The 14339-nt window shown below is 55.4% G+C and overlaps 1 protein-coding gene across 1 annotated transcript in view; it reads left to right on the top strand.

Annotated features, from left to right (window-relative positions):
* The window catches only part of LOC122166907 (collagen alpha-1(I) chain-like), a 42299-nt gene that overhangs the window by 21897 nt on the left and 6063 nt on the right, over window positions 1-14339 (top strand). Inside the window, exons 6-43 of the mRNA XM_042831033.1 lie at window positions 1509-1779; window positions 1864-2180; window positions 2887-2931; window positions 3274-3393; window positions 4938-4976; window positions 5092-5145; window positions 5643-5696; window positions 6617-6724; window positions 6829-6882; window positions 7207-7260; window positions 7347-7391; window positions 7621-7674; window positions 8024-8068; window positions 8163-8216; window positions 8302-8346; window positions 8437-8490; window positions 8588-8632; window positions 8786-8839; window positions 9023-9067; window positions 9461-9514; window positions 9650-9757; window positions 10225-10278; window positions 10557-10610; window positions 10771-10815; window positions 10937-10990; window positions 11124-11168; window positions 11485-11538; window positions 11698-11751; window positions 12085-12138; window positions 12333-12386; window positions 12587-12640; window positions 12804-12848; window positions 13154-13198; window positions 13322-13429; window positions 13582-13635; window positions 13810-13863; window positions 14044-14097; window positions 14174-14281. Of these exons, the coding sequence (XP_042686967.1) occupies window positions 1509-1779; window positions 1864-2180; window positions 2887-2931; window positions 3274-3393; window positions 4938-4976; window positions 5092-5145; window positions 5643-5696; window positions 6617-6724; window positions 6829-6882; window positions 7207-7260; window positions 7347-7391; window positions 7621-7674; window positions 8024-8068; window positions 8163-8216; window positions 8302-8346; window positions 8437-8490; window positions 8588-8632; window positions 8786-8839; window positions 9023-9067; window positions 9461-9514; window positions 9650-9757; window positions 10225-10278; window positions 10557-10610; window positions 10771-10815; window positions 10937-10990; window positions 11124-11168; window positions 11485-11538; window positions 11698-11751; window positions 12085-12138; window positions 12333-12386; window positions 12587-12640; window positions 12804-12848; window positions 13154-13198; window positions 13322-13429; window positions 13582-13635; window positions 13810-13863; window positions 14044-14097; window positions 14174-14281 (2709 nt within the window). The remainder of the gene's footprint in view (window positions 1-1508; window positions 1780-1863; window positions 2181-2886; window positions 2932-3273; window positions 3394-4937; window positions 4977-5091; window positions 5146-5642; window positions 5697-6616; window positions 6725-6828; window positions 6883-7206; window positions 7261-7346; window positions 7392-7620; window positions 7675-8023; window positions 8069-8162; window positions 8217-8301; window positions 8347-8436; window positions 8491-8587; window positions 8633-8785; window positions 8840-9022; window positions 9068-9460; window positions 9515-9649; window positions 9758-10224; window positions 10279-10556; window positions 10611-10770; window positions 10816-10936; window positions 10991-11123; window positions 11169-11484; window positions 11539-11697; window positions 11752-12084; window positions 12139-12332; window positions 12387-12586; window positions 12641-12803; window positions 12849-13153; window positions 13199-13321; window positions 13430-13581; window positions 13636-13809; window positions 13864-14043; window positions 14098-14173; window positions 14282-14339) is intronic.

Consider the following 14339-nt stretch of genomic DNA (forward strand, 5'->3'; position numbering starts at 1 on the left):
GCTGATGCTTGGACTAAGTGGCTGGGCCAGGTGATCTCAGTGGTCTTTCCAACTTTAACGATGCTGTGACTCCACAGAGGCACTAAGGGACATGGCTTAGTGATGAGACTTGGTAGGTCAGGTCGACCTGATGGTTTTTGAAGATTTTTGTCCAACCTGATTTCAAGCTACGATTCTACTTTTAAAAATATGGTCATCAATGAGGTTTGAGTAATTTTACTCATGCTGGGGATTCTGAATGGTTCCCAGCAAAGCCAGCTTTGCTGTGTGTGGGCTATGCACAAGATTGGAGGGATTAGACAAGTGTCAGCACCATAATATGAGCTTGCTACCTCTGAGTCAACTGGGGGGCTGGATCACACCTGCTGGCATTATTTCTGGCTATGCTTAAAGCAGAAATGTGACATGGGTGGCTTCAAAGAATGGGGCTTGGTCCTGCTTAGTCAGACATTCAGTGCATGGAGTATACCTGTGTTGGAGCAGGCAGCCTCTCACCTGCTACCTATACCCAGGATGTTGAAGATGGAGGTAGAAATATTCCTGTTCTCTCCAAAAACCTCTATAATAAGAGATCATCCTGGCTTAGAAGAGTATTGCCCTTTGGGTGAGACCTTTGGCTTCAAATGGAGTCGAGGATTGGCCCCAGCTCCCAGTCAGTTGTAGCTGCAGCGATGGACAAAGATGGGTCAGATAATGTGGGATGGATGTGACCTGGGGTGTTTTCACAATAGAATGCAAAGCATTCCAGTTGTTTTGAAAGGCATTTCTGATGCCTTTCGAGCTCTTCTGTCTCCCAGTTGCTCTTCTGAATTGGGTTTGACCAGAGCCATCCATTCCACCAAATCCTTGCCTTGGAGCCACTGGTTTTGGCAGTGACATTGCTGGTGGTACTTGGGAGCATCAGGATGGGTTAGCTCCCATCAACTCACTCCCAACAGAACGTGCACCTTGAGCCCATGGTGCCGAGCAGAATCAGAGCCAAGTGATTGGTTCAACCAAAAGAAGATGCCCAGGGAAGGACGATGGGAAGGATGCTCGCCGTCTCCTTGTACTTCCCTGCTCCCTTCCCCAGCCCTGCAAGGCAATCACGGACCTGTGTCTCCCTCTAGTGACTTCTCACTGGCTCTGTTAGTCAACTGCCTTGCACCAAACCCAACGATGCATCAGCCAGGGCTGAGCTCCCATGGGTTCTCGTTGGTGCCCTGTGTTGGGTTATGTGTGCCCTACAAAGCGTGCTTTGAGAAGGTGGTGTGGGCCAAAGAGAAACACAAACAAATTCGTGTTAAAATAATTAACTCAAGCAGGTGAACTAACCCACCTGGCGCTGGGGAACTGCCTGGAACCCATTCAATGTCCTGCTCTGCTTTGGGTGCTGAAAGAAGCTTATGGTGCACGTTGGTCCAGGACTGAGTATTGGTAGAAAGGTGGCACTTGGAGCCCTAGTAGAATAACAAATAGAAAAAGAGAGAAAACATCAGATTTCATTACTTTCCCTCCTTCCTTCTCAGGATTCCAAGCTCTCCCATCCAGATTTGACCTTGGGCCCACTTTGGACATGGGAGGATGCCCAGGAGACCCTTAGCCTGCAGCCAGATGGGAGCACCCGGACTTTGTTCTCTGCTGCTGAGGTGCCAACAGCTGAAGAGCTGGAGGAAGAGGAGGGAAGCCTTTCTATAGAGGATGAAGGCTTTGAGCTGTTGAACTCCACCTATAATAAAATCACTGGCCCTGGCAGGCCAGGGATCAGCAGGAGCAGACCTCAGATCACCGGCATCCCCAGTAAGTCCGCTGGTGCAGATTCCTCCCTTTCTCCCAAGCATCATCACAAAGCCTGGCCCCTTATGGTGCTTTTTGTCCTCCCAGGATCATCAGCCAAGAAGGAGCAAGCCTCTGACCCTGGGCAGGAGAACATCACCAAGGAGAAGCTGAAGGGCAATGCAGACACCCGCCTTCGCTTCCCACCCATCAAGCCTGGCCGTGCCATGAACCCCATTGCCTCCTCCAAAGTGTTCCCATCGAGACGACAGGCAGCTGCACCCGAGGGTTCCTCAGGGATGGCTGCAGGGGATCCAGAGCATCCTCCCATCCCCCTGGGGCACCCCATCTTGCCATCAGTGCGTGGATATCGGGCTCATGTGAAGCCAGGACCCCCAGGGCTGCCAGGACCCCCAGGGCTGCCGGTGAGTGGGGGGGGCACAATGGGGGTGGAAGGGTAGGTGGTGTAGGCTGGTTGCATTTCCATGGCAGATGGAGAGGAGAAACCCTTACAATATTGTCAGCCTGTGGTCCCATTCTTTTGCTTCCCCACTGCTGTAATACCTAAAAACTTCATTTAAAGAAACATAGAATTTTCCTTTTGGAAACATGACTCTGCCTTCCTGCTGGGTTGGTGGTGTGACGTGTGTCAGGTCCATAGCACACCCTTGTGATGCATCACCTTGGGCATCTTCATCTCCAGAAATGTGTTGGGAAGTGACTGTGCCTGAGACCTGCCAAGGGCACTGCAGGGATGAATGTCCCTGTGATGACAGCTGGGGCTGCCTTGGTTACAGTGAGCATGTGGCTGCATCCATGCTAACTGGGACAACTCAGAGCCTCTGACCTCAGGCCGGGCAGCCTGCAGGGCAGAATGGTGGTCATAGCATCATAGCTGGAGTCAGAAGGAATACTTAAAGGCCATCCAGTCCCACTCCCTGCAATGCAATGCACAGGGACACCCACAGCTCCATCAAGTGCTCAGAGCCCCAACAGCCTGACTTTGGCTGTCTGCAGAGCAACCTGTGCCCCACCACCCTGAGTGTAAAAGCCACCTTCCTTATATCCAGTTTGTTGGTTTGTTCTCTGCTGGGGAAGGTAGAAGGTGATGCAGCTCTTCTTTCCTTGTAGGGATGCCCTGGGAGACGTGGACTGGTGGGGCCCAAAGGAGACAAAGTGAGTATCCAGGAAAATGGGTGAAGCTGTGAGGTGTGGCCAAGGGTTCAGGGAAGCACCAGTGATGGTCTGGGTTTGCATCCTGCTTGTTTTGAATCAACACAGCAAAGCGAGCATCCAGTGCTACAGCGTAGTGGCCCCCTTATGTGTATTTGGAAGAGGAGAACACTCTTTTTGCTGGGTGTTTGAATCCCATGAAGCAGCTTTTAGCTCAGGAGGGATGCTGCCATGTGACACTGACATCCCTGTGCCCAAAGATTATCCCAGGCCAGGATCTGTGCCCAACCTGTGACAAGTGTCCAAACCTTAGGCTGAGTTACAGAGCTGCCTTTTTCTCCTTAGGGTCACGCCGGAGCCATGGGGAGGATGGGGCCCCCAGGGGACCCAGGACCCACAGGCATCCCTGGCATCCCCACTCTTGTCCTCTGGAGGAACTCCCGTGAGGACTGGCTGAGCTTCACGGTGAGAACTGCAGGAGGGCTTCAGGGTGGGCACTGAGATACCCACCAATGGGGTTTTGTTTTGTTTTTTGTCCTTTTTAATGCTTCCAAAGGATCTTCCCAACCTTTCCATCTTTTCCTGGCTGGCAGGAAGGAGATACAGGAGGGAGAGGGAAGATGCCCCTGGCCTTTTCCTTCTCTAAGGTTCCATGTCCTCCTGTCCTGCTACTGGGGATGAGGCTTGAAGGCAGGAAAGTAGCTGCAGGGTGCAGTGCTCAGTGCTGCATCCAGGCCTTGTTAGGCTTCATCAAGGTTGCACAGAGTGGAAAACAGAGGAAAAGGGTGGAAAACAGGAGCTGCTGCCCAGACTGGGGAGCTCAGCCTGCAGCACTGCTGTTTTCTTTGTCTCTCCCCATAGTGTTAAAGGCAAGAGGTCAGGCTAAGAAATGAGGGCAGGGAACTTTAGAGCAGAATAAAGCAAGAGCTCAGATCTTGTGGAAGATGGTGGTGGGATTTTTTTTTTTTCCCAAAGGTTGGATTTGGGGTATTTTTCAAGCCTCATGAAATAATATCCTGTCCTGAGTGAACCTGAGTTCACTGATTCCTGAGACAAAGCAAAGTGCTGGCCCTGCTCCAGCCCCCAAGAAGTCCTGGCAGGGGAAGGGAGCAGTGGCCAACTCAGGATTGACTCTCAAACAGCCACAATGAGTGCTGCAGCATTAGGGCTCGTTAAACGCATCCATCCATCCATCATCTGCCCCTTAAACACAGCAGGCTGATAGAAATGCTCCCATGTGCTGAAGGCTCTGCGTTTACCCTCTGGAATGAGTTCCTCGGCTTCTTCCTTCAGCGTCAGAGGGCCAAACTTGGGAGGGGGTTTTCCTTGAGGTTGATGGTGGGTAAAACCTGAGCACGCGGGATCCTGAGCATTGCAGTGTGGGTTTGGTGGGGACAGGGCAGGTTCTGGGTTGCAGCGTTGGATGCAGTGGGTACCTCCAAACTGCTGAGCTTGCTGCTCAGGAGGGATGGGTTTTGCCTCCCAGGTGTCTGTAGGTTGTGTTGCTGGGAGGAAAGGAGGCTGGACTGTCACTTTAGGTACAGCTTTGTGCAGGGACGTGGCCCCACACAGCTGTTAATGGCTGAATTCGATACCAGCAATGTGCTGGGATGATGAAGGCAGTGCTGGAGAAGATTTATTAGTATTGAACCAGCCTGCTCTCCTTCTCTGTGACAAAAAGCCCCTGGCAGGGGTGGAGAGAAGGAAAGAGAGAGGATGTTGGGCTGCACATGTGGAAACATAGCAGGGCTGCAGCAGAAGCAATGCAACAGAACAAGTCCCTGCTATGCTGAAAAACAACATTCCCAGGCAGCTCAATGGACTCGAGGAGGAAGAGAACTTAATCTCCCAGCTTGGGCACCTGCAACCTGGATAAGAGTACAGTGTGGTACCACCCCACATGAGATACACCTTGTAGCTTGTGTAGTGAAAGTTAGTTTTCTTTCCCAGCAGAAAGAGAATGGGGATTTAGGGAGAACTTTGTTTGACGTTTATTCCCATTCTTTCAGCAATCATCCTTTTACCAGCTGCTGCACGCTGGCTGGCCGGTGAGTAGCATTCCAGGTTTGTTTTTACTTCTCCATGGCCAGCTGGGGGGGTTTTTCCTCTACCCAAGCACTCTGACAGCAAGATCTGCTCTACCAACACTTCTCTTTAATGCAGAGAAAACCCGGAGCCCCCGGCCCCCCGGGGCACCCAGGGAAAGCAGGCATACCGGTAAGCACAGCCACCTCCAGGTGCCCATGGACACTTTGGGTTCCCAAGCAACCCTGAACTCCCTCAAAATCAGCTGTAATTTGAGGACTTGGGATTCCAGCCTAGAGGTTTGCTTGTTGGTGGTCCACTGATGGACGGGTGATGTCTCAGCTCTGTGACATTGTCCCCCCTCTGCCAGCCCCTGGTGCTGCTCCTGTGTGTGCCCACTTGTTTTGGATAAAGACAGTGTTTGTTCATTTGGAGAGCCACCAGAACAAGTCAAGGAGCTGCTCAAGTGGTGCTTGGCAACAGGTCACAGGTGGGGCAGAGGGGCTGCGGGGCACTTGGATGCGGATCCACCCTTGGATGCCATTTCCATGGCTCTCTGTGCACTGTTCCTTGTTCTCCAATAACCATTACCTACGAGGCCATGACATCTCTCAATGTATCTCTCAATTCTGCAATATGATCCAGGGGCACAGCCTACTTTTGCTGACTCAATTTGTGTTTGCACACAGGGGCTGTGTGGGGAGCCAGGACAGCCAGGGGAGAAGGGCCAGCGGGGGTATATGGTGAGTGCCACCCATCCCATGACTAGAGATGCTCAAATGCAGGATGGGGTGGAGGGTGGGGGGCTGGTGCCTGTGTTGGACTTTCACAGCTCCAAAAGCTGGTGGAGAAATTTAGAGTTTAAGATCTTGAGCAAGAAATGGAGCCACACCACAGAGCTCTGGGTGCCAGAGCAAATCCCCTCCTCACTGCACGGCTGCTGCAAGGCGTCCTCTGCCCACCCTGCTCTGTGCAGCAGGGGTGTGCATGGGGACAGTGCTGCCAGCGGTGCTAGGAATGGACAAGAGCTGGAAGAAGACTATCTTTTCAAGCAAGCTTTTGTATTTTCCAAACCTGCTCTTCACTCTGAAAGACACCAAAGAAGTCACATCTTTCCCTGCTTCCCTCAAACTCTGACTTTCCAAACTCTGAGCCCAGATTTTGGGGATTTCGTGGGGAATCCGAACAATCAAAGCAATTTGAAGGGAAATGCTTTCTGACAGTTCCAGATTGAGCTTTATCCTGCCTTAATTCAGAGCTGCCAGGGAGCTGAGGACAAACGGAAAACTGCCCCAAGCCTCAGCTCTTCACATGGGGAAGGATTGAGGGCAGCTGGAGTGCCCCAGAGCTGAGCGACAGACACAGAGGGCTTTCACTCTTACTGCTCCCTCCCAGTGCTCTCCCCTACTCCCAGTTTGCTTCTGGCAGTGGCTCTGCTGTTCAAGTTTAGGGGTGGAGCTCGCAGTGCCCGGAGCAATGCCCTGTGATGAGCGCTCTGTTGGGCACGTAGTGGCCGGAGGGACCGCTGTCAGAGCAAGAGCTCAGTGTTCATCTTCTCCATTTCATCACAGCATGCACTTCTGGCTCTCCTGTTCTCACCCATCAGCCTGTTCCCAAGTCCCTCAGCTGACGGAGGGGCTCATGGTGCTGGTTCTCTCTGCAGGGCAAGCCAGGGCTGCAGGGCTTGCCGGGTCGTGCAGGGCAGCCTGGCTTGGATGGGTCCCCTGGCTTGGGGGGCAAACCTGGGCTGTGTGGACTGCCTGGCGAGCAGGTGAGTGCTGTGTGATGCTGCCCAGACCCCACAGTGACCCCAGGGAATGTGGGAGGCTGGGAGTTGCTGCATTGCTCAGCCCATTCCTTCCTTCATCTCCTCAGGGGATGCAGGGCTTCCGCGGGGACCGGGGGCTGGCTGGTGAGAAGGGAGAAGAGGTGAGATGGCCTATGCTTTTCTGGCCTATACTTCATTCCCCTGTAAGCATCGTCTCATCATCCAGATGGAGAATCTCTTGCCCTTGGGCTCAACCTCACTGCATGTGGCTGCTGCTGGCCAGGGCAGTGCGGGTCACTGGAGCAGGGTAGCAGTGTATTGGGGACCAGCTCTGTGGCTATTTCTTTTCTTCCTGAGATGGTGCATGTAGTGCAAGGTGCAGGGTCCCCACCCCCTGCCCCACACCGGAGCTCCTTTGAGCCACAGCAGCTGCGTTTAGCTCCCGATGCTCTGCTTATGGCTCAACTGGCCTTGTTCCCTTCCAGGGCTTCTTGGGTGACCCTGGACCTCCTGGGGAGAAAGGCGAGAAGGGAATGAAGGTGCAGTGCCTGTCCTTGCCCTGCACAGCCTTCCCTGTGCCTCCTGCCCCGAGGCCATGCTGCCCTCCATGTCTTGGCTTTTTTAGGGGGTGAAAGGAGAGAGCGGCCTGCCCGGTCCTGCTGGAGCTCATGTGAGTTGATGCAGGAGCATGGGATGTCCTCCTCTTTGCACATTGCTCCTTCCCCTCCTGCTGTCCCATTTCCATAATCAATGCCTTTGCTTTGGAGAGGTGAGGTCACGTCCCCTTGCAAATGTCCCAGCCTTTGGGAAAACCTTTAGGATCTCCATGCCTCCCCCCATTCCGCTGCAAGGGACGTGACAACAGCACTTTGTTGAGAGCTCTCTGCCTTCTGTCCTAGGGCATGGCAGGTCTGAAGGGTGCCATGGGCTTCCAGGGCCCTGCAGGGCCAGAGGTGAGGGGTTTTTCTTTCTCTGGGTCTCCAGCCCTGCCCCATTAAGAGCAAGGAGCCCTGGGGCAAAGCCCAGGCTGTGGCAGCATCTGAGCTCTGTCCTGCTCTCAGCATGATGACAGCATCAGTCAACGGGAGGCATCCCAGTGAGAAAGAACTGGGTTTGTAGGAGAGGCAAAAGGGAAATTGAAATGGTTTGGTCATGGAGTAGGGAAGAAATAGGGACAGAGGGATAATGGATGCCTGGAGAGTCCTTGATGCATGACGCGAAGAAGAATGGGGGAAATGGGGATGTGAAGACTCAAAGCAGAAAACCACACCATAAAATGGCATCTGTTCTCTGCTGCCTCAGGGAGAAGGTGGTTCAGTGGGTTCCTCAGGCCCTGCTGGCCCTATGGTAAGTCACGGTGCTCCACTTCCCACAGCAATGCTATGGGGTCTCCAACCCAGCCCCCACAGCCCTGGGGCTGAGCATTGCTCTTGCCTTGCAGGGACAGCCAGGCCAGCCAGGTTCTGTTGGGTGCCAAGGAGTCAACGGCTCTCAGGTGAGGCTTCCCAGGCTCCCTGCTCTGTTGTTTGGGATTTTCCAGCTGCTGGGCTTATCAAATCCCTTCATTGCTCTCTCCACAGGGAGAAATGGGTCCTCCTGGCTTGCCTGGCCCCCATGGTCCCAAGGTATATCAGGACGGGCAAATCTCACAGCAACGGGGTGTCTGGGGGCAGCTGGGGGTTCTGGGAGCTTTTCACCCCTCTGCTGTTTTTCAGGGGCCGCAGGGCTTGCAGGGACAGCGTGGCCCCCCCGGCCTCAGGGGTATGCAGGTAAATGATGTGTGGGTGCCATCCTACATTGCTGAGGTGCACACGTGCAAGTTGGGAAAGGAGCTGCTGAGCTCCATCCCTGCGTGCTTCTCTGCAGGGTCCTGCTGGGATGGAGGGGTCCTCCGGTCCCAAAGGAGACACTGTAAGAATTTCTCCTCTAGTTTTGGCCTCTGGTGGGGCTGGAACTTGGGTTCAAGTGTTTCCCTTTGAGGCACCCCCCTCCCCTGGGGTCTGTGCTGCTTTTGGCTGTACAAACATCATGCTGGGGTGGCTGATGCTGGCGTTCCCCTTGCAGGGCACAGAGGGGGTCCCTGGAATGAGGGGACAATCAGGACAGGAGGGACCTGTGGTGAGTCCATGGGGATGAATGGCAGGGTGAGGGGTGTCCCCTCCATCTTGAAGCACCCCAAAAGCACTGTGGGATAATGCCAAGCAGCCCCAACCCCCTCCCCACACACCCACCCCCACTGGCAGAGTTCTTTCTGTGTTGTGTTCTTTTAGTCTAACTCATGTTTTGTGTCTCTCTCTGAAGGGGTTTATTGGCCTGCCAGGGTCCAAGGGCATCCAAGGAGAGCGGGTGAGTGGTGGCACCCACACCATGCATGGCTCAGGGTGTGGAAAAGTCTCAATCAATTAGCCCAAAGCACCAGTTTAATCAGTTTATCCATGTTGGCATTGGAATAGGTGGCATTGCAGTTTTGGATTTGTCTGAAGTGCTGTGCCACGAGGAGCAGGCAGAGATGGCAGTGTGCTCTGTCACCTGCTTTAGGGGTGACAAGGATAGTGGGAGTGCTTCAGCTTGTGTTAAATAAGTCTCTAATGAGGATGAGGTGCTGACATGGGATGGGAAGCTGATTTGAGCAGAGCCAGCGCTGTGACACCCAAATGGGCATCAGTGCCCCAAATGGGATCTGACCAAGCTCTGGTTGTGGTTTCCAACAAGTCTGAGGGTTCTCTGCTGCTCTTACAGGGCTGCCGGGGTCCCAGCGGAGCCAAGGGAGACCTGGGAGCCAAAGGAGGCAAGGTACAGTGCACAGGGCCTGGGAGCTGCTCCCTTCCTTTGTCTGGGAAAGCAACCAGCCCCAGCCGTGTGCTCACACTGTGCTGTGTGTGACCTCACACCGTGCTGCTGATCTATTCCCATCTTCCTCCTGCCCAGGGTCTGCGCGGAGCACCAGGAGCTGCAGGTCCCCCAGGGCTGCGGGGCCAGATGGGCTCATTGGGCTTCCCAGGACCCCGCGGGGCAGCAGGACCCCGGGGACCTGAGGTGAGGCTGGGGGTGGGCAGGCAGCTTGGGAGGGGTGAAGGGAGAGTGGGCAGCTCTGCCGGCCACATCCTTCTTCTTTCTGTGGGATGAAGGCTCTGGGACCTCTCATTTGTCACCTGGAGTGATCGAGTCAGGGAGGAAATGCAGCATCAGGCAGGGGCTGTGCAGCCTGGGCAATCATGAGAGGGCTGTTGGGGTGCCTCCCTGGATCTGCCCTCACAGTCACTCTTCAGGATGAGAAATGAACCCTCCCACATCCCTAGGAGATGGGGATGCAGCGCAGCTCATCTTTGCCGCCTTTCCCACTTTTAGGCTGTGCTGCCTTGTGCGCCGCTGCTGTATTCATTGGTCTGAGCAACCTATGCAGGAGCACCACGGCTGTGTCTGAGCCCACGGGAGCTCAGCACACCCTTTTGTATTCACTCTATGATTCTCTCAGCCATTTCTGTTCTATTTTTTTCCCACAGGGAGAAGAAGGGCAGATGGGTCCAGTGGGGCTGAACAGCAGCGAAGGACCGAAGGCCAGTGATGATTTTGGCACTGCGTTGATGAGCCCATGGGCAACCCTCACCCCTGCAGGGAGGGGCAGGGATGTGGCCACCATGCCCTGGAGCCCCAGCATGAGTGCCAGCACCTGGGGGACGGTGTCACACTGCCACTCAGTGCTGAAGCCAACCATGGAGGTCCCCAGCCTCATGTCCCCAGTTCATGGCACCTTGTATCCATTCTGAGGTGGAAGGGTTGGGGGGAACCTCAGTGTTACCTAAAATGACAGCACTTCTCTCTGGGTGAATTGTAGGGAGGCCGAGGACCTGATGGCCCAAAGGGAATGCCAGGACCACGGGGTGCCAGGGTAACTAATGGGCTGTGGTTGCCTACAGCTCAATTTTGAAGCATCTTTGAGGATGGAGACGGAACAGCACAGGGGCCATTTGCTGAGTGATCCCTGTTGAATCTCCATTAGTGTTACTCCTGCCAGAAAGAATCTTTTCTCAGTGCTCAATCCTTTCCAGGGCCGTGGGGGCCAACGTGGGCTGGTTGGAGTCCCAGGAGCTCCTGTAAGTAGGTGATGCCATGTGCATGAGGCTGGGGATTTTGGCCACTGTGGGAGGGCACAGCTGTTGGGAAGCTGTGGTATCTGTCACCAGGCTCTGCTTTGAGGTGAGATCCTCTTTCCAGGGCTCAAGAGGCATCCCTGGAGCAGAAGGCACAGAAGGAAAGCCTGGTATACAGGTTCCCATTCTACACTACATCCTATATATTGTCTACCGACCTGCCTGCATGTGGCTGAGGTTGCAGGGATGGGATGGGATGGAACGGCTGCCCCTGCCTCTCCATCCTCACCACCCCCTGCCTTACCCTGCAGGGTCCCCCCGGGGCTGTGGGCAGCCCAGGCAGGATGGGAGCACCGGTGAGTAGAGCTGCCAGTCCTTCTGCCTCGTTTCTGTCTATCCACATCTCTGCAGCTCCCTGCCCTGGGGGATGTGTCCTGGAAGGGCAAAGGAGACAAAATGAGAAGGGTGCATTTAAGAAATAGGTTTTGCAAAATTGTCATTCCTTATCACTGATGGCAAGTTTTCCATTCCAAAGGTTTCTTAACGCTTCCTCTGCTGGAGAGCCTCTCCATTCCCCGTGTTCTGCCTTTGCTCTCCTATCATCATCTCTGTCTGCCATCCTTGTGCTCCTTTCCCTTTCCTCCAGAGCTCATCCTCTGCCCTTCCCTACAGGGCTTTGTAGGTGTGCAGGGGGGCAGAGGGCATGCAGGACCTCCTGGACCCACAGTAAGGACAACCTGCATGGATCCCCCCCCTTTTCCTATTCTGCACTCGTATGTGTGGGAAGGCAGCAAGGGTGTCTGGGGAGGGCTGGGATTGTCCCCTCCTAGGGGAACCAGCAAATGGTCAGATTGGCTGAAATCTCCTCCCTAAACACTTCCAAAGGGGCCCCAAGGAAAACCTGGAACTGATGGAGACCCGGGTTGCACGGGTCCAAAGGTGAGAGCTGGGGATGGCGATGGGTTGGGTGTCCTGCTGGCAATGTGTCCCTTGGCTGGTGTGGGGAGCATCCAGGTGGTTGCTCAGCTTCGGATGCACCAGGGTTGGCTGAAGATTGGAGGGGATCTGAGCTGCTCCTCAGCATGAGGTTCAGACCCACATTCCCACTGGGGCAACACACAGGGACACAGATTTCTCAGACAGCCTGGATGTGGAGCACAAAGGGGCACGCACACCTTGTGGAGGCTTTTGGGGGTGGACATTCTCTTGCTCCATGGATCTGCACAGCCCAGAGCACATGAGCAGGGTGCTGAGGGCTCTGTCTCCTGGCAGGGTCTGCCTGGGAAACCTGGCTTGGAGGGACCACAGGGGCCGGTCGGCATGTATGTAAGTGCTGTGGCTGCCCAGGAGAGACATGGGAACCAAGGGAGGGGTGATGGATCCATGTGGGATAAGGTCAATGAGCCAGAGCCAAGCAAGGCACTGAGCCCTAAGCATCACCACTGCTTCCCCCAAACCCCACTGCTGCTGCACAGCCCTGAGTGCCTCCCAACATCATCCTAACACCATCCTCTCCCTAGGGCTACCCAGGACTGGCTGGCGATCGTGGGAAGCCAGGGCACAGGGGAGACAAGGTAGAGCCAGGACTGGGGTGCTGATCCTATGGGGCTGTGGGGCAGGATCCAGCCCCATTCGGAATGAGCCAGCAGCTCTCCCTGTGCTTCACCTGCTGTGCCTCCTGTATAAGATGATGGACTGCTATTTTTTTCCCCTCTTAAGGAGCTACTGCATTAAAACAGGTGGCAGAAAGGATTTATCATTTGTCCTCAAACAGGGAGAAGCTGGAGCCCAAGGCCCACCAGGATTCCCTGGAAAAGCTGGTCCCAAGGTGAGGGCTTTTGGCTGCCTCTGGGCAGCTCCGATTCTCTGCAGGATGCACAGAAATGGGAAATCTTTATTACCAGCATTAAGGAGCAGATTCGGGGGAAGGGGGTGTGTAGGGCTGCAGCTAGGGCTGAGCATGGCGCCCTGATGTCTCTGTCTTCCCCCAGGCCCCACCAGGCCCCCCCGGCCCACGAGGTGCTCCTGGCTCCCAGGTAGGGCTGGGTCTGCTTGTTTTCTCCTGCAGCCATGCAATGCCCTGTGCCACACGCCATGCAGCACAGTGCAACGTGTGTTAAGCAACACATGCCATGCAATGCCCTGCAATGCGTGCCGTGCTGTACAACACAACGTATTCCATGCAGCACCCTGCGGTGCACGGCTTGCAATGCCAATGGCACTGGCAGTGTGCTCCCCCAGCTCTGTTTGCTGAGGGTTTGTTTTGCTGCTGTCTAGTGGGGATGGCCTGGGCAGGGTTTTTGGCTCTGCTGCAGCCTGCTCGGGGTCTCTCTTGTTTCAGGGAAGAGCAGGAGAGCCGGGTCCTCGGGGATTCCCAGGGCTGCCGGTGAGTGGGGAGCTGCGCTTTGCAGAGTTGGAGCTGTGTGCTGTGTGATGGAGTGGGAGAGAGGTGATGGAGAACAAGACCCACGCACTGCCTGGGATCCTAAATATCCTTCTGGCCTTTCAGGGAGCTCCTGGTGTACGGGGGCTGCACGGCGTGCCCGGGAAGCCTGGCTTAGTGGGGGAAATGGGGGCACCTGGAGCAGCAGGGGCTGCTGGCCCTCCTGGGTACCCGGTGAGTGGGATGCCATTGGGATGGGGCTGCTCAGCATTGAGGGAGGTACAGGGGGCTTGGGTGTGGGGGTGCTGGGTCCTCAGCATCCAGGCTGCAGGGTCCTGCTGGGTTAGCACTGCACTGTGCTGTTAATGTGGATTGCTTGTCTGCAGGGCCAAGAAGGTCCAAGAGGACCTGAGGGGCCTTCAGGGATGCAAGGCGAGCAGGTATGGGAAGAGGAGGAGGAGAGCTGTTCCCCTCTTTGGCACTGGGGCTGATCCCTGGGTTGCCACTGAACCCCATTTGCCCAACACAAGGGGATGGTGCCTTGCAAGCCCTCCAGCTAGCACTGGCTGTGCTGGAGGGATGCTGCAGCTCTCTGCCTCTGTGTGCCCTGGCAGGGTGTCCTGGGGTGTCCTGGGGAAGCCGGTGCCAGTGGGCTGAATGGTGAGCAGGTAGGTACGGGATGTTTTGCCCTCTCTTTGTATCTCCTGCTGATCCTCAGCCGAAGCAGGGGGAAAGCCAAGGAAAGGGCTTTGAGCAATGTGGGGATATGGAGGCAGCAGCATTCCAGGAGAGACCTCCAGCCATGGAGCAGGGAATGAGGTGGGTCCCAAAGTGTGATTCTTCTGCAGGGACTGCCAGGACCTGTGGGAGCTGAGGGGCGGCCGGGGCTCAAGGGCCATCAGGTCAGTTCTATGGGGCCAGCAGGTCAGTTCCATGGGGTAGCATCAGCCAGGAACAAGTGGCCTCCATCTTTTGCAGGGTGATGCAGGACCTCGTGGAGCTCTGGGTGTCAGCGGTGCTTGCGGGGAACGAGGAGAACGTGGGCCAGCGGGTCTGCCAGGGGGACCTGGGCAGCAGGGGAAGGAGGTGTGAGCACAGGTCCCCTGGGATACAGCTGAGATGGGGCTGCTGTGTCGGATGCTGA

This window comes from Centrocercus urophasianus, unplaced genomic scaffold (genome assembly GCF_019232065.1).
Source record: "Centrocercus urophasianus isolate 14NV4802_14NV808 unplaced genomic scaffold, USGS_Curo_1.0 seq_34, whole genome shotgun sequence".
NCBI lineage: Eukaryota > Metazoa > Chordata > Aves > Galliformes > Phasianidae > Centrocercus > Centrocercus urophasianus.